At 45.5% G+C, this 25,937-nt stretch overlaps 1 protein-coding gene across 1 annotated transcript; it reads left to right on the top strand.

Annotated features, from left to right (window-relative positions):
* Nucleotides 1-3,462: 3,462 nt before the first annotated feature.
* LOC144108205 (uncharacterized) lies at nucleotides 3,463-25,673 on the top strand. The gene is made up of 13 exons (XM_077641483.1): nucleotides 3,463-3,493; nucleotides 5,478-5,563; nucleotides 6,228-6,387; nucleotides 8,013-8,278; nucleotides 11,592-11,860; nucleotides 12,600-12,741; nucleotides 14,574-14,825; nucleotides 16,163-16,414; nucleotides 19,946-20,310; nucleotides 23,315-23,421; nucleotides 24,370-24,396; nucleotides 24,561-24,659; nucleotides 25,561-25,673. The coding sequence occupies exons 1-13, from the start codon at nucleotides 3,463-3,465 to the stop codon at nucleotides 25,671-25,673; spliced, it is 2,169 nt and encodes a 722-aa protein (XP_077497609.1).
* The last annotated feature ends 264 nt before the right edge of the window (nucleotides 25,674-25,937 follow it).

The raw sequence follows: 25,937 nt of genomic DNA, 5'->3' as shown, positions 1-25,937 counted from the left end.
CGGGGAGATCTACGGTTACCTTGATTGCTATACTGACATTCACAATATAAGAAAAAATTGCATTCATATACTTTCTCAGATAATTTATTACTGATTCTATTTTCGCAGTTGCTTTTTTCTTCATATGCTTATGTTATTCACAATGAAAAGTTCAATATACTCAAACCACTAGTTCCGTTTTCTTTTATTTCGTATGGAGCGTTTTTCCTCAGATGAAGAGAAAACAGAGGCAAACGCAGAAGAAGAAGGGGTCTTCGAGGGAATTGGAAAGGTGAGCAGACTCTGCCTTCCTTCAATGCTACTTTTATCTTTGCCGTTAAGACTGAATAATTTGGCAAATGGCTAAGGATCACTCAGATGCTTTTATATCCTCACAAATCTGGAGGTCTTCGCCTCCTCACTCGTACTACGGATGGGCGACATTATTCGCGAATCCCTGATCACATTGATGTCAAGTCAAAATAAATCTTGCTGATTTACCTCGTTGTGAATTTGTAGTAACTTACAACCGCAGAAATTATGTTTTGGAGGTCTAGTGATAAAGCATATAAATAGCACGGCAAGTCTCATTTTGTCTCAAATTTTCTTCCAAGCCGCCATGAAATATTTATCACAAGCTATAGCATGCAATTGTGTCAGCAGGTTCGTGAGTGCCTGTTTTTCCGATCATGAGCAATAGAAGTTTCTTTTGAGTTCTCTTGTCTTTTTCAATGCTGTCTTTCTGTCGGAGGAAATTACTGCAAAAGCAATTTCTGCTTCGCCTTACTACGCGTTTTGTGGTTTCCATGCTCTTAAATTTGATTTAAAGCGCACCTCAGCCGCACTTCCTATCGTCAGCTTAAGCGTTATGGCATTATTTTCAAGCCAATTAATCACAATGCATACAACCTAAATGCTGCTCTGGTGCATTGCAGGTCAGAGTCGGGTAAGGTAATGGACTTGAGTAAACTTAATATCTATGCTGCATAGGAAAACATTGTCTGTTTTTATTTCTAATTTCTCTTCCCACCGCCGTGGGTCAGTGGCTGGGCTGCCAGCTAGAACCTTGGTTTAATCCCAGCCGCAGCGGCTGCGCTTCGATCAAAGCGAAACCCAAAGGGCGCTCCTTTTCTGTGCGATGTCGGGGTAAGTTAAAATGCCCCAGGTGGTCTATATTATTGAGCTGGAGTTTTGAGTTTGAGTTTATTTCCACGAACAAGGAGACACAATGATTGTGGGGGACTCAAGGGGAAAAAGCTGCTCAGGGGTAACTTGACTGGCCTCAATTACTGTTACAGTGGCTGCAGCAGGGCGGAGAGAAGGCTTAATAATAGAATAGAGTTAAGACAACGGCAAAACGAGAAACCCAGAAAGATAAAATTCAAACAGTAATAGAGAAATTAAAACAAAAAAGAAAAAAACTCGTACACAGCTTATTAGAGAAACACAGTCATGCGTACAAAAATATTTCAAGAAGGTTTCGTAAAGAACAAACGAGCACGTCGATGTTACATTGAGTAAGGTCATTTCGTAACTTCGGCAACCTGTAGCTTAAAATTTGTTGACCATAATTATTTCGCGGATGAGGGACACACCATTTCTCCGGAGCTCGAGTAGTGTAGAGGGCAGCGCGTTTTGTGAAATTAGCGAGAGAGCAAAGATTACGTATTTAATTCTTTGTGTCTTTATGGTAGGATAAAACCAGGCGATGATTAAGGATTCTGAGATCATGGGAAGGGGAGCAGAATAAAAGTCGTGAGGCTTATTGCATATGACGTGGAGAAATGTTTTTCCGGATGACAAGCAGTCTGTGAATGTTTGTGCAAGTTGTTCCTCATGCACGACAGCAGTAATTAAGATGACTGAGGAAAAGTGCGTTATATATTAAGAGTTTTACAGAAAAGGGAAGACATCTGACAGAATGGACTAGACACAGCACCTGAGACAGTTTACGGGAGAGAAAATTTATATGGACATATTATGATCAAAGTGTACACGTAAGCATTTGATTATTCGTACAACTTCGATTTTAAAAGTATTTAGTAGTATATCACTAGGTAACGCAGTGTTCATGTTTTTCGGTTGAAAGAGTAAGGCTTTAGTTTTCACGGCGTTTTAACGGTGTGCATTAACAGGCAGTTTTCAATAGACCACATATGTAACATAGAAAGCACGTGGTTAGCATGTAGGCTTAGGTCATCTGGAGATTTGGAGGAGAAGAGAAGTGTGTTATCATCAGCATACATAATGAATGTGGTATTGGGATGAATGTTTGTGAGATTGTTAACAACAATGTTAAACAATAGAGGACCCAAAATGCTTCCTTGCGGGACACCTACAGCAACAGGAATGACGTTAGATGATATGCCATTCACATGCACAAACTGCCTTCTATGACTTATGTATGATTGAGTTAAGTTGAGGGCGATGCCGCGAATGCCATAGTAAGACAATTTGCGAAGCAGAAATTTACTGTCAATGAAATCGAAGGCGTGCAGCATGAAAAGCTTTCTATGTTGCCTAGATTACACCCGCGTCATCTGCCTGATCAGCTATGTGTGTTTGTGCGTATATACGCTCACAAACTAGTTCCTTTTTGAATTTGAGTAGAAATGGTTTGGTTTGGTTTATAGGATTTAACGTCCCAAAGCAACTCAGGCTATGAGAGACACCGTAGTGAAGGGCTCCGGAAATTTCGACCACCTGGGGTTCTTTATCGTGCACTGACTTCGCACAGTACACGGGCCTCTAGAATTTCGCCTCCATCGAAATTCGACCGCCGCGGCCGGGATCGAACCCGGGTCTTTCGGGCCGGCAGCCGAGCGCCATAACCACTCAGCCACCACGGCGGCTTGAGTAGAAATCGGCCCTGCAGAGTTCTTCAGGTGACCGACTTGCAGTACAAAATATAAAAAATTATGGAGCGCCAGATTTCTTCGGAAAGACAGCCGCTAATATTGTACGTGGCTAAATTAATACCGTGCTGCATTCAGTTCTCTGCAGAACGCAAAGCCACACTACCTGCAAGCAGTGAATGTATCAACAAGAAACACGCGGAAACACGCTGTAGATTTCAGCAGCCGTATATTGCGCGTCCCGCGAGGCGGTGAAGTTTCAGCTGACTATCGTGGAAGCCTTATGTTTGGTTGATTCAAAATTAACGAAAAGCTGTTCTTGCAACGGATGACATGCGCTTGTTAAGTGTATGCCTCCGAGGCTGCAGCGGTGCATTCTACACAATTGGTCAGGATATTCAAACTTTTTTCAAGCGTGTTCGCATTTGAGCCACTACGTGCAAAGTTGGCTCTGTGGCTGCTTGAAGTATTACTTCAACGTTTAAAGCAGCTCATGGCCGAGAGAAAAACAGAGTATTCTTGCGACTGCGCGTGTTCACTCCCAGTCATTAATGCAAGAAAATTTTTTGTGTCAACATTTTTTTGTTATTTTGGCCATACTATTCTAGAAACATCAGAGGTATCGGTAATGTCAATGAATTTTCCTGTACTCACTGCAGGTAAGTTCTACAGAAAAAACGAGTATACTAGAAAAAATACGATGATACAGAAAAATTTCGTTATGACAGAATGAGAAAACAATTTTCGTACTTTGTCAAGACTCTCTCCTTTTTTTAGACTCGGTTGGCACCACTTCAAACACCGAGCTGTAGATTCCGGAAGTCTTCTCGACGGCAGCGCTTTGGAGAGCCACTATCTTCATCACCTGCCGGTAGAGAGAGGGCCGGCAGATGGGCATCCTTGAAACACAGAGTGAACAAGGAAGGAGGAAGCCTCCGGTTGATAGAAAACGTTTCAACAAGCAAACGTGCCTTCATCTGGTCCACGCGCTCATGATTAGCGGGGTTTAAGTAGAGCTTCACTCAGAGCAGGAAGCCCTAGTGAGGGGAAGAAATTAGTGAAGTGTGAAGGGTGATATGATGGGCAGGCTGAACTTGAAAATCTCCAGGCAGGATGGTTGCTAAAGACGATTAACTGGTTGACCTACAAAGCTGTTCAAGAAATACCCCAGCTCAGAAGAAATGAATCCAGGGGTGAGGAGGGAGGAGAGATCGCGAACGTGGGTTCGAAACGCTGAATGTTTACGCTTGGGAAGGACACGACATTGTAGGCTGGCAGCAAAGGATCCATTAACAGCCTTTTCCACTTCATCCTCTCTCTTTCTTCTCCCTGCAATTATTTCCTCGTAGTGACGCCAGCTTTAAATTCCACCAGTGAAGAAGCGCTTTATCAAGACGAATACAAGTGCTTTTATATAAACTTTGTCTACCACCCTGAGGCTTCCAGCTCCTTTGTTCACTCGATCATCATCTGTCGGGTTAGGGTTCAGAGAAATAAAAGGAAAAGGCAGGCGCTTGTCAGCTGGCACTAAATTTTTTTTACCGATATAAGAGTTTTGAAAGGACCTGGAATTGAGATAAAAATAACCCTCCACAGTGAGGAGCATTGCACTTGTAATTTGGGGGGTGACAGCTGTGAGTTGCTTCCTTGCTAGAAGTAGTGAAACTGAAACTAACCATATTACCTGAAGGCAGTTGTACAGGTGCTGAATGCGTTATATAGAACCTTCATTTAACAACGGCATCCTTTAAAGGCGGTTTGAGCGGCAAGGTTACCTTAGGCATCCGAAAACGACTTTGACCTCTGACGTCAACCCATCTAATACAGGACGCTCTAAGGGGCACTCATTTAGCGCATAATGCATTTTGCCGTCACAGCTTCGACTGTATCGCCCTGAAAATAAATGCCTGGTCAGAAAGCCACTGGAAGTAATTATTGAGGGGGGTAGGAGCATTTTGTATTCTTCAAATAAAAAACTTCCTATGCCTTACGCTCTTTCACAACCCTTGGTAATTACGGAGAGTATATAATGTTGAGAACCTTCTAACTAAATATGCCCTTGGTGTTGGCGTGTCTAAGAATTATTTATTACAAATGGCTGGACCTTTAGACTTCCGAGCAGTTCGTTCAAAATTTGTTGCATAGGTCGCTTTGAATTAAAATGAGTCTATATCAATCACCTATTCTGTGTGGCCCATCCAGCGCCGTAGCGGAATCAACCACTAGATTTACATTTACAGTTATAGCTCCATCGACAGCAAAACTTATGGCCGCCGCAGTGGCTCAGCTGCTGACCCGAAAGACGCGGGTTCGATCCCGGCCTCGGCGGTCCAATTTTTTAGGCGACATTCTGGAGGCCCGTTTACTGCGAGGTGTCGGCACACGTTAAGGAACCCCAGGTGATCGAAATTTCCGGAGCCCTACCCTACGGCGTCCCTCAAAGTCTGAGTCGCTTTGGGACTTAAAACCCACATAAGATTAAAACTTGTGCGAAAGTTTTAATGACCTTCGTACAGACAAGGTCAGATAGCAGCTTCCAAGGGATCGGGTGCTCTTATTCATACTGTGCCACGTCGTGCGGGCTAACTGTTCAAAATGATTCTGTTTTCTTTCTGCTCTGTGCTTTTCTTCCGTGTGTTCCAGAGAAGGAGAGAGCATTGTTGCCAACTATGCGGAGCGATTCGAGCGAATCTGAGTCTCACGACGATTCTTCGTCATCACCCATACAGGTGCGAAGTACCATGTTATGTATGACGTAAATGTCTTCGAGTCTGTCGAGCTAACGAATAAAATACGACCCTCAGCTTCAAAATTATTCTATCGTTTTTGCTAAGAGAAAAGCCAATAAGACTTTACACTGTAGCTAAGTGTCTGTGCAGTCCGCTGACTAGTGCAAGGTTGTCTGTTCGATCGTAGCCGCAACGACCGCATTTCGAACAACGCAAGATGCGAAATATTCGTATATTCAATCTCTTCGCACGTTAAAGTACGTTAGCCGCCTTCGGGCCGCGGCGAGTAAGCAGTTTTTTCAGCTAACTTTCTATTTCCTTTGATGTCTTAATTTTCCTACCATTCGTCGCCGTAATGTAGTCGCGTTGGGGCTTTTTTTTTGCAAAAGTGTGGTCTCTGCATGGCTTTCAAGAAAAACATGTTAAGCGTTTGAGCTTTACGTAAGCTCTTCACTAACGCACAGGCAAGCGCATATGACTGGGTTGGTAGCGCCGAGTGGAGGCCTTGCGACCTCAAGTCTACACCACGCCCGTGCAATTCGGGCTTTCTGTATTTTTGTATTAAGAACTCAATTCAGTCAGAGCTTTATGTAGTACACGCTTTTCAATGCTATTACAAAGGTTTTCCACTAAACGGAGGTCTTCCTTGTTCGTTTTTCCCCAGGCTGAAGACGAGGCTAAACGTAAAGATCCCGCGCGAAGAACCAACGTTTCTGCAGCTGCCCGTCACCCTGAAAGCAAGCAGGACGCTAGCAAAGCACACAAAGGATCCAGAGAAAAGAGGCAAAGCGTCAGCGTCGATTCCAAGCAGCCACGGCGGGGAAGTAAGATCCGTGTGAAAACTATCCCCCGAAGGGTCCACAGATACAGTCCTAAATCAACAGCCATTTCTGTAACTTGCCAGGGGAGAGAATTAGATGCAGAAACGCTTAGTACAGAACGGCAGGACCGAATCCGTGGAGCGTAAGATCAGTGCTTTTAAAAGATTTTGTTTTGCTATTGAACTTTACAAACCCAACAGTTGCGGCTGCCGAGAAATTGGGTCTTGGGGTTTTGTTTGGTAATCATAGCAGTTTTGAATGATTCTATTACTGTGCTAGGCTGGCATTCAAGAGAGTCGCAATTGTTCCTGTCGTTTTAAAAATGGGAAATCAAAACTAGGCACTACATGGCTCCACTTTCAGGATGTGAATAGACTGTAACTCTACGTAAAAGCTGGGCAGACAGCTATCGGTGGACCAGTGTTACTTTTCATTGAGGGCAGTGAATGTTTCACACCACTGCAGCAGATGGCGTGACAGTTAGACCAATCCTACTGTCAATATCGTGCATAGACTTTAGGGCCAGCTTCACAATTAAGGTTAGAAGGCTTGGCTGTAGACTAGTTGGTACAGCGTCATTAAATAACGAAGACAAATTACAGCAAGGACACATATATAGCATTACTTTTACAGCCCATGTAACTTTCGTATTTTTTTCGCGAATATTGTTCCTCTCCTTTCAATTATCGATGAACGCCCTATTTTCACGGAACTTCGCAAACTGCCCACTACCAAAAACTCTAGTAGCATCCGACTGTGACGACATAGCTGGTAGCTAGCTAAATATATCAATCACCGGATTTAATGCTAAGCGGGCTAAGACTACAATAAAACTGGCTAAAAATTATTGTGAACATTTTTTGTGCGTTCGCTTGTGTAGCCCGGTGTAATAGAGCAAATCGAAATAACTTAAAAAGAAAATGATTAATCCGCTGTCCGATCACCTACTGGTCACCCTGCAGGAACAAGTCCACCTTTCTCGGGCAAAAATTTTGAAAATTGAAAAATTCTAAGTCACTGTTATGAATATATTGAAGGCAATGGTGCATTATTTTTATATGTAGCGAAGTCTTTCTTTTAAAGTGTTTCCAACGATCGCATCGACCAACTGGTTAAGACCCACTAAAAACCAGTCGGGAACCCTGGTGACAATAGCAAAAACGTGACTAGAATAAAATATAAAACTGATGTCGGGTGATCTATGGATATATTGATTGTTGCATTGAAATCTTACGTTATATTAAAAAATTGTGTTCATAAGCCGTTGCCCGCTCAAAAATGATTTTGCGTAGAATTGCTGAGTAAGATTCTTTCTCGTAAGGCGCCGCGGTCCAGATTATCTTCTTACGAATAACAGCAACGTTATTATTCCGCTCACTTGACTTCACTCTACTTTGAACTCTGGGTACTTCAGTATGAGTGAGCCTGAGGCCCTAGAACAATTATTTGTGTGTCGTACAAGCAGGCTGCTAAGTACAACAAAGCCTTAATAATTCATTTCAATGAAGAACGTAAAGATGGCGAACATATGACGTCCCTCGAAATTGTTCGCAACATGCTTTTCCTACGCATACTTCTTACCTCCTCTTACGAACTTTTCGTCCTGTTCCGTTCCTTCTAATCTTAAGAACAACATGATGCCGAGCTCTCGAGTTTCTCTCGAACTGGTGTCTCCGTCGGCCGCGACGACTGGAAGGCCAGCACTGCAGTGGTTCCATTTCCGCAAGACCTTCCCCTGGTCGAGTCACGAAGGCCACTCACTGCTCCACAAAGCGCTCATGAAAGACCAGCGTATGCAGAGGTTCGCAAACTCCATTCCTTGCCTTCGAATCAGGCTGATTCGGGCAGCCCACAAAGTCTGGCGCCAAGGCATCAGGAAGCAGCTCCGACTATGGTGAGTAGGCGGCAGAGTGAAACATTCAAGCGTTTACGTCAGCCTTGCTAGACTGTACAAGCTGTGATAACCACGCGCAAAAACATAGAGAATATCTACCTTCCTCCTTACGCTCCTGCCGAGGTCATAGTCCTCGTCAGACGAGTCAGTCGGTGAACTTGGAGCGTTTCATTGAGCTTTCTTTTCTAATAGACTGCCTCGCTACATGGCCACGACTTTCCATATAAATTACCCGTATACTTTTCGGCTGCAGCAAAGGCATAATTGATAAAGCGACCTCCTAAACATCGCAGAATAAATCACTTAGTTGCAAGGCAATTGAAACTAAATGTCTCATGAACATAAAGCAACCCGCTGCATCTATATATATATATATATATTCGCCACTTATTATGAAAATCCTGCAATACTCCCTTGAAACGCGCACACGCTCTAGCACCAACGCTATGACCGTTTGGGGCACGTGCTTTATCTAGCGGTTGAGCACCCGCCTTGGATTCGAAAGCTAGAATGTCGGACTAGCGACATTATATGTGCGCATGGTGTCCATATATTGTGGCCGCGGTAGCAAAAACAAATTTCGTTTCGACGAATATTTGTCAACGGTTTTCTTCACGGAGACCAGCTATACGGAAGCGTGATTTCATAATTTTATCACCTGCAGAACCCCATATAATTTTGTAAGCATACTTTTCGTGTGGTAAGAGTGGCGTAGAGTACTTATTGATGCGGGATTGAGTAGAGAAAAGCGCACTTTCACTGTACCTGATTATACCTATAGACTATCCTAGCGGTCGGTAAAAAGCTGCAAGTAAATTGTACTTGCATACAAGAATTTCAGTCTAGTGTCTTTAAACACGAACTACAACTTTAAAATTTACGCCCCTTTCTTTAAGGAACATTCTTAGAGTTAGCAATTTAGTAGTTAGTAATGAGCTAAGTTCGAAAAATCAAAACAGCTCAGCAGACCGTACCACACTGCTTCCAACTCCATCCAGTTGGTTTTATTTGAATTGCTCATCTCGGATTTTTTTACAGATTTTTAATAGACTTCGAAACTTTTTTAAAGGTGCTCTATCACCGTAAGCGAAGTTCCGAGGTTTTGGGTTCTGATCCCACCAGCTGCATATGGTTGTTTTTTTTTACTTTCTATTTAATTATTTTTCAGCGACAAAATATCTACTCTATTTATCTCTATTCACCAGCACCACAAATGAAAAAGAATATAGAAACGCCTAGGTTTCGCTGACTGTTCGCTTCCTTCATGTCTGTGTCATAAAAGCCTCTCATTTCGCTTCCCTTATAATCTTTATCTGGTCAAAGAAGAGTGGAGAAAATGGGGTAGATGACATACCGCCGTACCGAAGCCTTGCTGTTGGTTTAAGCTGTTTTAGTCACCCCTCAAGAAGTGACGAGACCGTAACGTTACGACTCCAACTTGAGTAAGTTCGCCAGAGACCGCTTTCACCGCCCGTCAGAGGTCCAAAGTCTTCCTGCAAGTCAGATATAGTGAATTTTCATTGTTCACTTGACCGGATACTGTACACTTAGAGTAAGATACAGTGAAAGTACTGATTTTTTCCCTCTACGTCATTCTGCACGGAGAGAGAGAGAGAGAGGAAGAGAAAAACTTCATTTGGGTGCTTTCAAGGGCTTGGCGTCTCGAGGCCTCCGTAGTCTTCACTGCGCTGGCGACTTGAGGCCTCTTCTTAAGCAAGGTTGGGCCCCTATTCCAGGGCTCCACTGAGCCTGAAGGTCGCTTCTACCACGCAGAACGTAAGGATATGGAACACTGCGGAGTTTTCACTAGGGCTAGAGACATGAAACCAGGTTTTAATACAGATGGCTTCAGAGAAGCAAAATCGTTATCAGGTATTACTCTCATAGAAATCTTTTCCTGCTATCTTGCACCGAAGAATAGGGAACTGTGTAGACTAATCTAGGGGCCGGCCTAACCTTCCAGCTGTCGGTTCCACAATGGGTTCTCGACCACTACGTTGCATCACGGGCGCTGAAAGCTCATTTTGCCAGTACTAGTGCTCGCTGATTTGAAAACACCACTACTGTGTCTTCATAGTTAACACGGAACTGCCAAAACAGTGACGATTACAAAGCGGTTGGCATCACTGGTGCAATGACTGTTCTAGTAGTTCTGTCCATTTCATTGTCATAATACTTTTCTTTAGCCTGCTGGGTGTGGCCAGTTGTACTTCAGACTTTCTTGGCTCCGAATGTCTAGATAGGTCCAGTCAGGGCCAAAATGACACTGGACAGAGAATATGGTCTTTGATATTTGTTGAATTAGCAAGGCAGCTTGAGTTTTACCAAGAACCGCCGGTTTCTTAAATTGTTCAGCCACTGCAGCTCTTCGAGTCGCATTGGTACAGAGTAAACTGACAGTCGCCAAAGAATACTGTTTTGGCTGACATGGAGCATTCCAACTTTGTAAGCAAAAAAATGAAAACACATATATTACTGACAATTTAACCATTTTTGTGCGATAGCGATTTCCGCCCCTGTGAAGCCCTGTCCGGCCTTCTCATTCAACGTCATGAGTGCACTGGCCCCAGGTATCTGCGCCGAACCACTGTTTTGATGCAGGTTAAACACAGGCGAGTTCCTTCAGCTGTGCGATAGCAGTGCACATTAAAGATCCGCAGGTGCTCGGAATTATTCCCCAGCCCACCACTGCGGCGCCTCTTTTCCGTGTTCCTTTCTTCTACCTACACCCTTTCCCCACAGCGTCGAAGCGGTGTCCTTCATAATGTGAGAGAGTTGCTGAGCCCTTCCTGCCTTAAAAAAAATGTTTAATGACCCGCCGCGGTGGCTCAGTGGTTAGAGCGCTCGGCTACTGATCCAGAGTTCCCAGGTTCGAACCAGACCGCGGCAGCCGCGTTTAGATGGAGGCAAAGCCCAAAGGCGCTCCATTGTGCTGTGCGATGTCAGTGCACGTTAAAGATCCCCAGGTGGTCGAAATTATTCCGGAGCCCTCCACTACGGCACTTCTTTCTTCCTTTCTTCTTTTAGTCCCTCCTTGAACCCTTCACTTAGTGCGCGGTTCAGGTGTCCGCCGGTATGTGAGACAGATACTGCGCCATTCCATTTCCCTAGAAAAAAAAAGCAATTTCAAACAAGTTTCAGTTAAAATTTTTTAACCTGCATTTGAGCGTTGTCCCGTTAATATGTTGTAAAGAGTGTTGTGTTAAGGAACTTTTTGCTGCTCAGTGAGGCATTTTGCGTTGACAGTCCCTCGCTCTGTCCCAAAGAATTACCCTGCTCTAAGCTGACCTGCCGCGTGATGTTCCGTTTCCAGCCTGAAAGCACCAAGGCAGTCCGCAAGAGCAGCAAAAGCAGCGTAGGCGGGCTGTCCACTGCATCTGGGCGGCAGCAGGCATCGACCCTCAGCGAGTCCCGCAGCAAGAGCCGTGCTTCACGAACGGATTCCAAGGCTGCATTGCGGGGTCCGGTCGAGGCACTACAGCATCCACTCGGGCCGGCAGGACCTTACAGTCCTGGTGCTATGACGCAGGCTGCGCCAGTGCCCGCGCAGGCAGCTAAGACGGAGGTTATCTTTACTTTTGTGTTTGTGTGTGTTTGTGCGTTTTCATAAACGCTGAAAGATTCCAATATAGTCGTAAAAAGAAGAGCAGAGGCAATCGCCCGTTGTAATGCTACACCTTGAGAACACGAAGCAGCACGAAAAAACGGGGACAAAAAAGACACACATGCGACAGAACGAATGCTACTATGTGTATCTTTTTTGTCCCCGTTTTTTCGCGCTGCTTCGTGTTCTCAAGATGGATCAATACCAACTGGCCCAAACTTCGGTGCTTTTGCATAGTAATGCCACGGATCTGTGTTATCAGTATTGGTTTTGCATTTCCGTTTTGCATTGATCGCCTTTTCAGTAAGTGTGAATTTTCTTTCGGCGCAAACGACTCTTCTTAAACCTTATTTAGAGGGCCCCTCAATCGTGCTTTGTATCGGAAGATTATACTTTCAAATATTTATTGCGGTGACAAAACTAGGCGCATTTCCTGGTTTAAGGCATACGTTCAGCCTTTGTCAAATGTATGCAGCCTAAGGAGTCAGCTTCTGAGACCTGCAGTGTGGCTCTTCTTACTCAGGGACCCCAATCTCACGCGTACTCAAGGACCCTAATCTCCCGAAGGCCGGACGAATTTAAATCATCAACTACTCCAAGCTTAGGTCTGTCAAATTAGTTAAAGACCCCCCCAAAACAGCTTGGAAGCAAGCCTCTTAGGTTGTATATTTTTTTACAAAGACTGTACGTATGCTCATAAAGCCTCTTTTGCGGTAGGCGGCCCGCCTGCCCAGCCGGTTCTGGGCAGCCTACCAGGTGCGTTTACCTTAAAGGCCTTCAAATGGGTGAAGGTGAGGGTGAAGAGTACACCTACGTGAAGGCCTTCAATGTAAATGGCTTCATGTTGAAGACCTTCATGGTAAATGGCTCCGGGTGAATTCCTGTTTGTAGACTGCTTTTTTTGCAAAGGCCTATAGATCAACTGCCTTTAGCACGTAAGGACCTTAAGTGCCCACCGTAACTAGTGCTACTACACGATATGCCGCGCTTAGCTGTGCTAAATTGTTTGATGTATCTTTTTCAACCTACATAGGTCACAATGCGCGCAATACTTATGCTGTTCTGGTACTTCAGAGCTAGAGTTCTTGTAGAAGGAACATGAGAAGTGCACAGATCTGTTGCTAAGATGCCAAATCTTCGAGAAAGAACACCTGCCTAATTAACGCAGTTTAAATGAGGGAACATAATCAGAAGATCTATACTGCTTCAGCAGGCCTTCGCTCGCTGAAGCCTTGTAATGCAAAAATGCGGTGTGGGAAGCCCCTTTCTGCAAGATTGTCGAAAATGACACAATATAGTAACTGAATACGCTTACTATCTACTCTTCCTAAGCCGCGGAGCTCAACGAGAGCAAGATAAAAGTTTGCTTGTTTTTTTCATGTCCCTACCCGTCGCGGTGGCTTGGCGGTTAGGGCGCTGATTAGGACCCTGGTTTAATCCAGGCCGCGGTGGTAGCTCCTGGATGAAACCGAAGCGCAAAGGGCACCCTCTGCTGTGTGATGTCGGTGTACGTTAAAGTACACCAGGTGATCTATATTATTCCAGAGCATCCACTGATGGTCTCTGAAAGACGATGTGTTGCTTGGCGACACTAAAACCCATAATTTAAAAATTGCAATTTTTCACGTCTCTGGTCTTTGTAATCCCTCATTTAATCGCTTTCATCACCGTTACGGTCCAGGTTACCATCCACCCATTATAGCACGTATTGCCATTGCGCTTTCGCTAATGACTACTCACGCGCGTAACCCCGAGTCGGCTTCGGAATATACCACACTAGGGCTTCGGGCTTTTTGTGTTTCCCCTTTATCGCAACGCGTTTCCCGGGCTTTGTATTACACCCGCTTGATCTGGTCTGTGAGTGCCCGTGTATATTCAGTATTCTGCAGCATCACTGTGGCAGGTTTTAAAAATATTCCCACCTCAATCACTGGCTCAATTGCGGTAAAACCGACTGCGCACAAAGCTTTGGTGTTGCTGCCACTTTTGTCCCGTATTGAATTGGATAACGATACATACCTGGTTAAGTCACGCATGAGTCAAACTCGCAATCACCTGTGCCGAAAATGATGAAATGAAAGTCGCCAGTTCTGCGTTGCCACCAATGAGTTCTGGTGGTGTCGTAAAGAACCCACGTCCCTTGAAACTCTCGTCTCGGCGCCTTTCACGTCTTGGGGTTCTCCTTTGCAGACAAGAGATGGCGCCACCATGGCCCATCGTCGAAAACCCGCCGTTACCGGCATTCGGTTCAATAATCTCGACGTTCACGATTACGGTTTTACATCATGCGGAGCTCAACTAAAATAAGTATCGTTGTCAAAATTTTTACGAGCCAAATGTTACCTCAATACACTAGCTCTGTGCGCGGTTTCAACGCAAACAAACGTCCGGCTGAGGCGCGATAATTCTTCAGAGCTTTTCTGCATTAAAATTGCCAGACATTACGATCTGGCTTCCTTTGCTTGCACCAAAGTGCAGTACGCAGCAGATGAGGGCTTGGCTATTGAACCGGATGACCCGTCTTCAGAAAAAACATGTATTTGAATGTTGCCCTGATAACACGTTGTAAAGAGTGTTGTATTAAATGTGTTTTTGTTGCTCAGTGACGCATTTTGCGTTGAGAGTCCGTCGCTCTGTCCCAAGAAATTACCTGCAATCTAAGCTGATCTGCCCGTGATTTTCCGTTTCCAGCCTGAAAGCACCAAGGCAGGCCGCAGGAGCAGCAAAAGCAGCGTGGGCGGGCTGTCCACTGCATCTGGGCGGCAGCAGGCATCGACCCTCAGCGAGTCCCGCAGCAAGAGCCGTGCTTCACGAACGGGTTCCAAGGCTACAATGCGGGGTCCGGTCGATCCGCCACAGGATCCAGTCGGGCCGGCAGGGTCTTACAGCCCTGGTGCTGGGACGCAGGCTGCGCCCGTGCCCGCACAGACAGCTCTGACTGAGGTTATCTTTATATTTTGTCTATGTGCGTGGCAAGCCGCTGATAAGCAGATGTTTTGTAATCACAGCTCACACTGCAAAACCGCCACTAGCAGCCTCCTGAGAGAAGCCATACGGCTACAAGGGGAAGCTATACCGGTTTGCTGCGCAGGTAAAAAAAAATTCACCCTTTTCTCTGGCTCGGACTTAGTACCCCCAACTTAGTACCCCCGCTTCACCAGAGGGCTGGTCTACCTGCTTATTTCGCCAAGAGTGTCTAAATGCCAGGACTAAATTCATAAATAACTCAAATCTGCGATGCCAGTCTCATCGTTCAGAAAATTAGCCACATAATCGTTGTATTCAGACAGCACATTAATATTCATTCACGTTCCCTAACCACCTCTTAATCATGACAATGAACAGGTTTTGATTTTATTATCTACACAGAATTACAACTATGCGCTGGAAACAGCCGGTAACTGCCATCATCGTAAGACATATATTTAGGAATGCACTCCGTGCTCGGAACGCATTTAAAAAAGGTTGCGATAAAACTGAATATAAAAATGAACGTCACAGGCTATCACGCGATGTGGCAAGACACATCTGTGCTGATCGTATTGGTTGTGGATTTGGCTTTTAGACTGATCACCTTCCCAATACGTCTTTGAAGTTTCTTTCGGCGTAAATCTCTGGTTGGTGGAGGCGTCTAGAAAATGTTGTCCTTATCTAAGGGGATGGTTGGTGGACACAAGTGGTGGCACTACTGGGTGGGACTAGTGGAGCGCGGGTGGCTGGTGACTTGAGGTGGGTAGATAGCTGGTGGGTGTGTGGGTGGAGACTAGAGGTGCATGAAAGACTGGTGGGGGCAGGCTTGTACGTTTTAGATTAATTTTACTGCTGTATGCCATTTTGTGGGCCCACACGAGGGTGCTCAGAAGGAGGTACCTTAGAGAGCCCTCAGACAGCAGGTTTCCCCCGGAGGAGATCGGTTGTGGTAACGCAGTAAAAATGGTCCTGTATTAAACCTCATTTCGGCTCCGTTTTCCACTTGGGCTTTAAAATTACGCTTCTGAAACTTATTTACTATTAAAACACTGCTTAGCCATCTGCTGTAAATTAGATTTCACTGCCGCCGACATCACGGCACTGAAGACGTGCCCCTTAATTGATGTACTGATTGCTTTTTAATGAACTATGGCAGTACGCTATTGGAAAAAATTACCTTCTTTTGGCGACCGTGCGTTGCACAATATATGTGAATAACGCCACTAAAATCATAAGGTACGCCGTAAGTTATCTATTCTTTCATTCATTTACAGTTTTCATGGTTAAAAGCATTGTGAATTAAATCGCAGCCTTCCCAGTCGGGCAAGGAGCATTCCCGCAACAGACCAACTACCCATGCTCTTGGACACCCCAAAGGCGAAATAAGGCGACAGCCTTCCACGAAGCATTTAGCGCAGCCAACAGCGAGCAGAGTAGAAGAGCCGGCCAGCAAACAGAGGCCTTCGACTGGTGGAGCAGTCGATGGAGCTCCTGACGCCAGTCGGGCCAGCCGATCTAGTCGAGCCAGTCGAGCCTCACAAAAGCGATCGGTGTCGGAAAAGGTGGGTAATTGATGGGTTATGTTATATCGATCTAGTTGTGTCAACGAGCATGAAGACCTTCTTAAAACAAAACTTTTTCTATCGTGATATTACAATGTGTTCTAGAGTCAACGCTACCGAAATCAGTGTTCCGATGCACCAGGAACTACATAACGAATTGTAGAGCTTTCCTCATTCATTTATACTAGGGGATGGGGGTGCGCTTGCCTCTACCTAATACTGTGTTGAAACAGCGAGCCTAGTACTGTGAACCTCCATACTTGAAACAATGTTCTGTTTAAAGAGTAAACGATTAGACAGCTGCTTCAAACTCCGACCCAAGTCTTACCTTCCAGGCTTCTCTAGTTTATCGCGTACTAGACTGACCCATCTGCACCAACAGCATGAGCTCGCCTGTTTACCAACATTTAGTTTAAAATTTTATTCATGCTTAGTTCGTAACTTGACGCGATTTCTAGTTTACCTTTTCAGCACAAAGAACAATGATTCGGCAGGTTGCGTTCACCGTCTCAAAGCAGAGCTAGGTATTTGAGGAACGCTTCAGTGGAGAGCTAAAGTTTAATTTCGGCCACCGCGGGTTCCTTAATGTTCAATGACAAAGAACAGGATATGGGATGTTTCTGCATTTCATCTGTAGTGAAGCACGGCCACCGAAGTGAAGATTCGATCCCACCACCTTCTGCTCAGCAGCAAAACGCCGTAGCCAGTACAATAAACATGATGATAGAGGATGTAAAGACAATTCAGTTGATAATTCAACTTGTGTTTCTTGTTTCTTCCTCTGGCGAGCAACCCCTTCTACTTCAAATATTGACCACAAACCTCTTGTCACTGAAAGCCAAAGTGAAGTACTGTATAACTTCAAGCATTGGGCTCGTTGTGTGGATTACGCTCCGTGCATTGCACAAAGCGCGGTATTGTTGTTTGTGATGCCTCCCAACGAAACAAACAACGTTACGTTCTGTCACACCCACCCCTGTCGTAAGCTGGCATTATCCTGCATGTGACAAAGTTGCGCAACTTTTGTCTTGATACTTAGCTGTCCAATCCTGTATTATGTGGCCCGCATCCCAGACCCCATCTGTGCTGTAATGACCCACGTGGTTCTATATTAACCCTACATTCAGCTTTTCTTCCATGAAGATTCAAAAGCGCATTAAGGCGTTCTAGGATATGTTGGACGCAGCGCTTAATCCGTAGTCATGACATTTATTGTTTGTGCACTGACATCGCAAAGCACACGGGCGCCTTATCGTTTTGCTTCAATAAAAACGCAGCCCGCTAAGGCGCCCGTGTGATGCGCGATGTCAGTGCACATTAACGATCCCCAGGCAGTCGAAAATATTTCGGAGCCCTCCACTACGGCACCTCTTTCTACCTTTCTTCTTTCACTCCCTACTTTATCCCTTTCCTCGCGGCGCGGTTCAGGTGTCCAACGATATATGAGACAGATACTGCGCCATTTCCTTTCCCCGAAAACCAATTGATATTATTATGACATCTACGTCCTTTCTGCCTGTACTCTTTATTTTTGGTCTTCTTCACTATTAATAACGAACCAAAAATAAGTATCGTGACTACAGATTAAGCGCTGCGCCCAACCAACCATTCAGCGAACCATTCAGCCCACCTGGTCATCGAATTTGCGGAGTTTGGCAGGGATCGTTTATATCCTGCGATGCTGGTTAATGAAGAGACTGAGTATTTGCAGCTCCTGCACTCCACGAATGGGGACGCTAGCGAGAGAGAGCTGAACGGAGATTTTGCATTTCGGAGAATGTCGAATATGCCCAAATTTAGACTTGGCCGGGGAGCAATGGAGGCCACAGTACGTAGCATAGTGTTCTACAGGGCTCGCCGCTGCTTGCAGGCATTCCTCCATCTCTCCTATGTTTCCCGTAGTAGCCCAGATGGGGATGTCATCGGCGTACAGTGCATGCTGAACACCGCCTACACCCGCCAGCTGTGCCGGGAGGTGCATCATGGCAATTAATAAGAAGCGGGGACAATATTGCGCCTGTGGTGTGCCCCGCGTTCCCATCTCAAACGGGCCGTACTCGGTCTCTTATATGCGTATATAGGCCGAGCGGTCTGTTAGGAAATGTTTGATGTAGGTGAATGTGCGGGGACAGCAGTTGATCTCGCTAAGATGTTTTAATATGACAGGCGTGTTTAACATTGCCAAACGCACCCTTCAGTTCGAGCGCTAGGACTACCTTGTCATTGTGAGGGTGTCCTCTGGGTTGAGAACCTCGGGATGAAGCTGTTAAAGTATGTCTTGTGTGAACGTATGAGGTCGGAAGCCGACCATGGTGTTGGCAAAGGTGTTCTTGCTCTCGAGATAATCCGAGAGGCTGTCACGGACCACCATTTTCAGTAGTTTCCCTACGCATGAAGTAGGTTGTCAGTGTTTACCGGTTTCCCCGCCTACGGGATAAAGGTTACCAGTGATGTCTTCCAATCGGGTGGCAACGAAGTGTCCCCGGTCTAAATGGCGGTGATATATTGAAGTGGGGTTTCGTATGCCTGATCGGGGAGGTTTGGCAACAGTTTGACTGTGACCTTATCTCTACCGGGCGCCGTCTCCCTGCGCATTTTGGCAAGAGCCGCGCGAAGGTCGTGAAGGTGGAATAGCTCATCCAGATCCGGATTATCGCTGCCTGCATAAGAATAATACTGCCCACGCGGACCTTGATCCTGACTGAGGTATTGTGACCGTAAGACGTTCGCTAGCTGCTCTGTGTTTCTTTCAAAATTGTGTATGGCGCGAGTGAGGTGTTTCTGGCTTTCCGAGCGTGTTTGTGTAGGGTCTATGAGACTCCTAAAGAGCCCCCAAGTGTGGCGGCTCGACATCTGTCTTGCGTCGCTATTGTATCTATCTACCCAGTTACTGTCAGCCAGCTGGGCAGCATACTCGGCAGCTTGCTGGGTGAGGTCAGAGATGCGAGCGCGGGGCTTACGATTGTGTTTCTGCCGCCGCCATCGTTTAGTGAGGCTGCGGCGAGCTTCCCAGAGGTGCATCAGGTGTTTATGCACCTCCGTAAGCTGGATGTGCTTTTCGTGTGAACGGAGTGTTTGCATGAGTCCGTGTTCCCGAGTTGAGTAGTTTTGCTCCAACAGAGAAATTACTGGGAGCGCCTGGCGGAAATCATTCCAGACTGGAAGTTTTTCTTGCGCAAGGGGGCGACGCAAGAGTCGAGTGAAAATTACAGTGTTCAGTATGGAGTGGTCGCTACCGAGGATGTCCTCAGTGTTGATCCGCTCAGCACACGGGAGCCTTTTGCGTTTCATCTGCATCGAAACGCGGCCGCCACATCAGAGTCACTGCTGCGTCCGTTCCCTTCTGGCGTCTCTGTAGGTTGTTTTATAGTAGTCAGGTAATTCGTCCACTATCGCAACAAAAACATTTGCTTTTGGCGCTTTCGTTTGCACGACGTCTTAATGGTTCCACTACGCTAGTCTGTTTCGCCCAGTATATTTATTGTAAGTCACCAGAGGCGGATTTATCACCAAGATTACGCCTTGTCGCAGGCACCTGCCCCTACGCATCACGACGGCAGGGCCATTGTGGCCAGTCCCAGCCGCCGATCCGTAGCGAGCACCGCGAGTCGACGCAGCCGCACGTCCAGGAGCGCTCGCCACATGTCCGGAGTGAGCAAGGGGAGTAGCCGCCATCGCCGGTCACACCACGGTGCAAGGCGCGCCGACCTGGGAGACGAACGCGACCACAGCGCGGCCTCGGTGTTGTCGCTGGCTGGCAGTCGTGTGAGCGTCGCTTCTTCCAAGCGTTCGTTGAGGCCGATCGGTCCCGAAGAAGAACTGAAGCCCAAGAGAAGGGTCCTCCTGATGCCAGATGGGACGTACGTGGGACTAAGCGAGAAGAACCGCTGGCTCAGGTGGGGGCGCCCTTCTTCAATAGGTGCATTAGGCACGCTTTAGGCACAGATAAGCGTGTGGTCCTGTTTAGGGAATAAGCCCTGCGACGCTGGACCAAAACGGGACAGGCTAAACTGGGCCTGCTGCGGTCAGCGTGCGAGAGGAAAATAATAATAATAATAATTGGTTTTGGGGGAAAGGAAATGGCGCCGTATCTGTCTCATATATCGTTGGACACCTGAACCGCGCCGTAAGGGAAGGGATAAAGGAGGGAGTGAAAGCAGAAAGGAAGGAAGAGGTGCCGTAGTGGAGGGCTCCGGATTAATTTCGACCACCTGGGGATCTTTAACGTGCACTGACATCGCACAGCACACGGGCGCCTTAGCGTTTTTCCTGCATAAAAACGCAGCCGCCGCGGTCGGGTTCGAATCCGGGAACTCCGGATCAGTAGTCGAGCGCCCTAACCACTGAGCCACCGCGGCGGGGGGAGGAAAAATACTCATTTTTAATATTTTTGCTAAAAAGGGACTCCGATCAATTAGCCAATATTTCTTCTTAGAAAATACTGAAAGAAAAGTGCATGAGAGCATAGATAATTTGTGAAAACATCAGTTTAGAACGCCATATCCTTAGTGGTCTTGAACTTTTCGAGAACCGAGTTTAGAACGTGACTTTTATTGAAAACCACCCTTTTGAACCCGGTACGTAGAAAACCAAAATTTTTGGTACGAAAAGTGTTACCGATAAGTTACATGAATGGCTATTTTGCTGTTTTTATTTTATCTTTTACATCTTCTACAGGGCCGTTAAGGCATAATTACAGACAGCAGAGGGGGGGGGGGGGGGGGGGAGGATACATACAAGTAGTATAAGCAACAAAATGAGCTCATCATATAAGACGAAAACTTATAAATGGCAGATATCCTGTTTTTTTATGCCAAGCGGGCGCAGCTCGTTCTGTTCAAAAGCCGTCGGCGTAGTAAGTAGTAGTTGGTACCGCGTGTAGGAAATAATCGGGGCCTGCGTAAAAACTATCGTATCATGGCAATTTGTGCTTCCAGTAATTGATGATCGATTTTTGTGCGATAGGAGATGAGGAGTTAACGAAATTATTGTATTTAGATGTTAAACAAATGAAAAACGAAAAATTAAAAAAGGGGCCCTACAAAGGTGTCAAAATGCTTAGAATGAAAATCCGATACTTTATTATGCTAAATAAAGTTTTATTGTGTAACTTATCAAATATTTAATTGAAACAATTGAAGAAAATAAAAATGCGCCCAAAGGTGTTAAACTGCTCTGAATAAGAAGCCTAACCCACTGCGCTATCGCGTCATACCCTTATGGCGGACCTTAAGTGTCCATTAAAGTTTTTAAAGTAGAAATTCCCCTATCCACCAGGTATTTCTGCATTTCTGAGCTCATCAATGCAAGGGAAGCAAAGTGCTTGCCTAAAACGCTTGAAAACCCCGATTACCAAGCCTAAGAACATTCATTCAAGGCCACGAGTGTTTGTTTCTCAATGATGAACAAATGTCGAAAACTTTTTCTGCGAATTTTTCATCACGGTTCTTGAGTGTGAATAGCATGTGCACTCTATGCTGCCAGAATTAAAAATTTATCTGCGCTCTTCTTCGTCTTCATAGAACTGTAACAAAGAGGTGGCTTGAATTAACCTAAAGTTGTTAAAAAGACTAAAATTTCGTCACGACCCAGCTCTCTTCTTCAAGCCTGACAAAATCTTCAGCACGGTGCAGGCAGCAGACCTAGCTTCTTCTATGTGGTCACGTAATATAGGCAATTCACGTTTCACCGTATTATTATCTATGCCACAAGTAAAGAAGCAACGCGGTTTTGGTCTCAGAATTATACTGGCGCCCTTACTATACCCCTAAACACAGAAAGGTCTTGAAAGGTGAGGAAAATGGTTGCTCTTACCTTGCAAATAATTTGAGCAGAAAGGGGGTGCCATAAGCGATCTGGTACGGGGATAAGAAAGAGAATTCATTGCTAGATAACTTTTGGCAAAGACTGCAACATCTACGAGGTGAGGCATACGGCGCAGTGGATTTTATAAACCACATCCTGGCCCTTATGTTTGGGCATAGCTTATTTATAGCATTGACGTGGGTTTATGGGGAGCGCAGATGTTTTGCTTGCACACAAGACGTGAGAAAACTTCGCTGACTCCCCTCCCGTATCGCGCCACGATGCAAGCATTTTCATTTCATTAGTCGCTGGTTTCTGCGTCATCCGGTCTTGACGATGGGATAGGCTCTCGACAAAACTCCGCCGTTACCCTCATGCTCGGCAACCGCGGCAGCTTATTCCTTACTTCTCTTGCTTTTCATCGCGCAGATGGTGTTCGCATCTGATAAAATAGTTCACACGATGTAAGCCTAGTGGTTCGCTGGATGGTAGCAGTGCCAATTAAGGTAGTGGCCAGTATGTGTCGGTTCCCTCTGCTCTGCAGACAAAGCTTCAGGTGTTCCTCTCGTATTTTCACCATTACGGCAACGAACTGCAAGGTGTTTTCTTCTGTTCATAATATTTTGATGTGCAGCGCTGGCTCAACCAATTTGAGATGCCTGTGAGTTTTTTAGAATACAGAAGCAGTCATTAAGGTAACACACAAACATTCATCGTTTTAAAAAGCAGCGCTAAAGAACACAGACAAAAGACGAGACTAGACATAGTGTCTAGTCTCGTCCTTTGTGTTTTTTAGCGCTGGTTTTTAATACGATGGATCACCACCAACTCGCCCAATCCTCAGTTCTTCTACGCAAACACTTTTGGTTTTTGCTGATCGGGCTCCACGGCGTTCTCTAGAATGACCTCAATCGTCAGATTGGCAACAGTTACCAAAAAAGACCGCGCCTATGGCAGTGTCGCTAGTCTTCCTGTACGCGCAGGTTCCAAAACGGTGGTGCTGAGTTTTAACGACCCTTGCAGTGTGCCATTCTCTCTTATACTCTTATTACGAACAGAACAGCGGTTCCAGTTTGCACCATTCTCCATATTCAGGGCCATGCACACCAAGTACCTGGGATGGGACTACAGGACATGCACTCTCAAGGCAGGGTTCGGCGTGATGCTCCTAGGCTTCATCTATATTCTCATGTTCCGCCAAGGTGAGGGTGCAACTTCGGAAATGTAACTGCCTTCTCATACAGTGACAGGTATACGTTGGAGTGTCCCTTTACTTCCAAGCTCTTCAGTCACTTTTTGACAACTCTTGGCAAGTCAGTGAAGCCCCAACTTCATAAATAAAACCGTAACAGACATCATACTGACATTGCAAGCCGTAAATAAGTTCTGTGGTGGCTTTTAACAATGTTTATAAAAGTTTCTTTGTGTGCTTGTTGTGGTATCGCTGGTATTATACCACTGCGGTCTCACTTAAAGGATGCAAACCACAATGGCGAGGTATTAACCATTTCCAATGCCGTCAAGAATGCGCGCGAGAACATTTACAAGGTGAGTGTTTTCAATGTTCCAAACACTATACAATTCGTTCAGACGGCACGTTTTCGTATTCCTGATGGGACAGTGATGACAAAATGTCGTTGGGACGTATCGATTTATTACCCTGCTCTAACGGCAAGCAAACCACTTTCGCCGAAAACAGATCATTTAAAGGCCTGAAAAAATCAAATGGCGAAACAAACATGTCAGCATCTCCAGTTAATTTCGGAGGTAACTGTACGAAATCACATGCAAAATCGACGGGAACTGTGCGATACAAGAAGCATCGTATATGATGTGCCGAGCGTGCCGAACGTTAGAATGTTTCTTTTCCTTGATCCAAAAGTGGCTTAAGGGCAATTTAGCATCAGTGCTTTTGAATCTTCGGAATCCTAAAGGAGAAGTAGATTCCCTCGGGCGCTGCTAAGCGTCAAAGGCGCAGTCAGCACACAACGCTCCAATCACCTCATCGCTTTTTGCTTGTTTTTAATCGGCCTAGAACTTGTTCTTGGTCCCCTTAAAGGCACTTTTCTGGGCAATAAACTTAAGCACTTTTGCACTTAAGAAAGTCGATCTAAATTTTCCTCCCTCCTACGGCGCTGCCCCCTTTGCAGATCTGTTATTACAGATGGCCATATTTGGTGAGTCTCTACTTTCTACTTCTCTGTTTATCGATCTCGTCTCTTTCAAGTTGCGGCCGGGTTCTTCCTCAAAACGCGCTTGCATGTCCTCGCATGTCTGTGGGATTATCTGCTAACAGCAGCTGATACCATTTGTTTGCTTCTTTTTCCTTTCGCTTTTGCAGTGAGAGATAATGTATATGATCCTGATGCTACTGCAGGCACAATATTTAAGCATAAATACGAGAACACCACAACTAAATACGAGAACACCACAACAGCAGGTACGTATGTGCTTCCTGTAGAACCACACATGTAATGCCCCACATAGGAGTTCTCCTGCAAAGTTAGCAAACACAGGAGGCTTGAGCACAGTTGGCCTCGATCCCCCCTCCTGATGCAACCGGTTACAGTTATTATGTGACCGGCTGTCAGACGTGCATTACGGTTTTCAAATTTTGGTTTTCTTTATTTCTTAGATGAGCAGTAGATGACAGTGGATTGCTTTAAGAATACGACCAGACAAGACAAAAGTGTGAGCAAATTTAAACTATTCATTCTCTTAATTACCCGAAATCAATAAAGATACCTTTCACTAACAAAATTATTTAGAGTGTATGGATTGGAACTTTACAATTCGCATTTTAGTTTGTTCTTTTTGGCGGAATGCTGCTAGCCTCCAATGTTCAGAGATATTCGCTTCGAAATTTCGAAGACAAAGTCCGAAATTACGCGTGCAAGGCGGCGACAATTTCCTGAACACATAATGTGTTTTCATAGCGATAGCTGTTAAGCGCTTGTCCATGGCTTTCACGTCGTCTTCGCCGTCGGCGTAACCAGTGCCTGCGTTAATGACAACCGGGTGGATGTCGTTAACGCACTCGCATTATATGACGGTCCACCTGGATCGCATAAGCCTACGGGTGGCTCGTTTTAGAACAGCCGCCTGCCAGTACAGGTGGTGCATCACATGACCACTACACCAGTACGATATGAAGTCACTGTATCTTTTCTATCTCAGAACATCCTTAAAACTAAACGCCTTAACCGCCATTGCTTAACCTAGCGTTACATAGTATTAACCGTCCTAAGAGTTTTTTTTTTTTTTGTTTAGCCGATCAGGGTAAATGTGTCCGCCACTTTTCTCACCGGTGACCTATTTTTTGTTTTTTACTTCATTCACAGGGAAATACCACCATTATGCAGACGCCACAAAAGCACCACAGGCGACGAAAGGTGCAAGACGTGAGATCCGCGATAGGAATCGGACACAGCATGGAGACAGTAGTCACCAGTAGTGTTCGCGCCAGTCTTTATTTACTATCACGCTGCCGATACAAAAGTCGTTTCTTAACTGCCCAGCAGCGATGCTATCAAGCATTATTATATAACCAATAAAAAAGTGAGTTCATGGAAATTTATTTTAAAACAGCGCGAAAAGACACGAACTCGGAGAAGAGATGAGACATGAGTGCTCGTGTGTTTTAAAATGAGTTGATTATATACATGTACGTGTATTTAATTTTACCAACAACGCCTCCATGTTTTCGAAGGTTCCATTA

The sequence above is a fragment of the Amblyomma americanum genome, chromosome 10, assembly GCF_052857255.1.
Source record: "Amblyomma americanum isolate KBUSLIRL-KWMA chromosome 10, ASM5285725v1, whole genome shotgun sequence".
NCBI lineage: Eukaryota > Metazoa > Arthropoda > Arachnida > Ixodida > Ixodidae > Amblyomma > Amblyomma americanum.
This window is presented reverse-complemented; position numbering and strand designations above follow the sequence as displayed.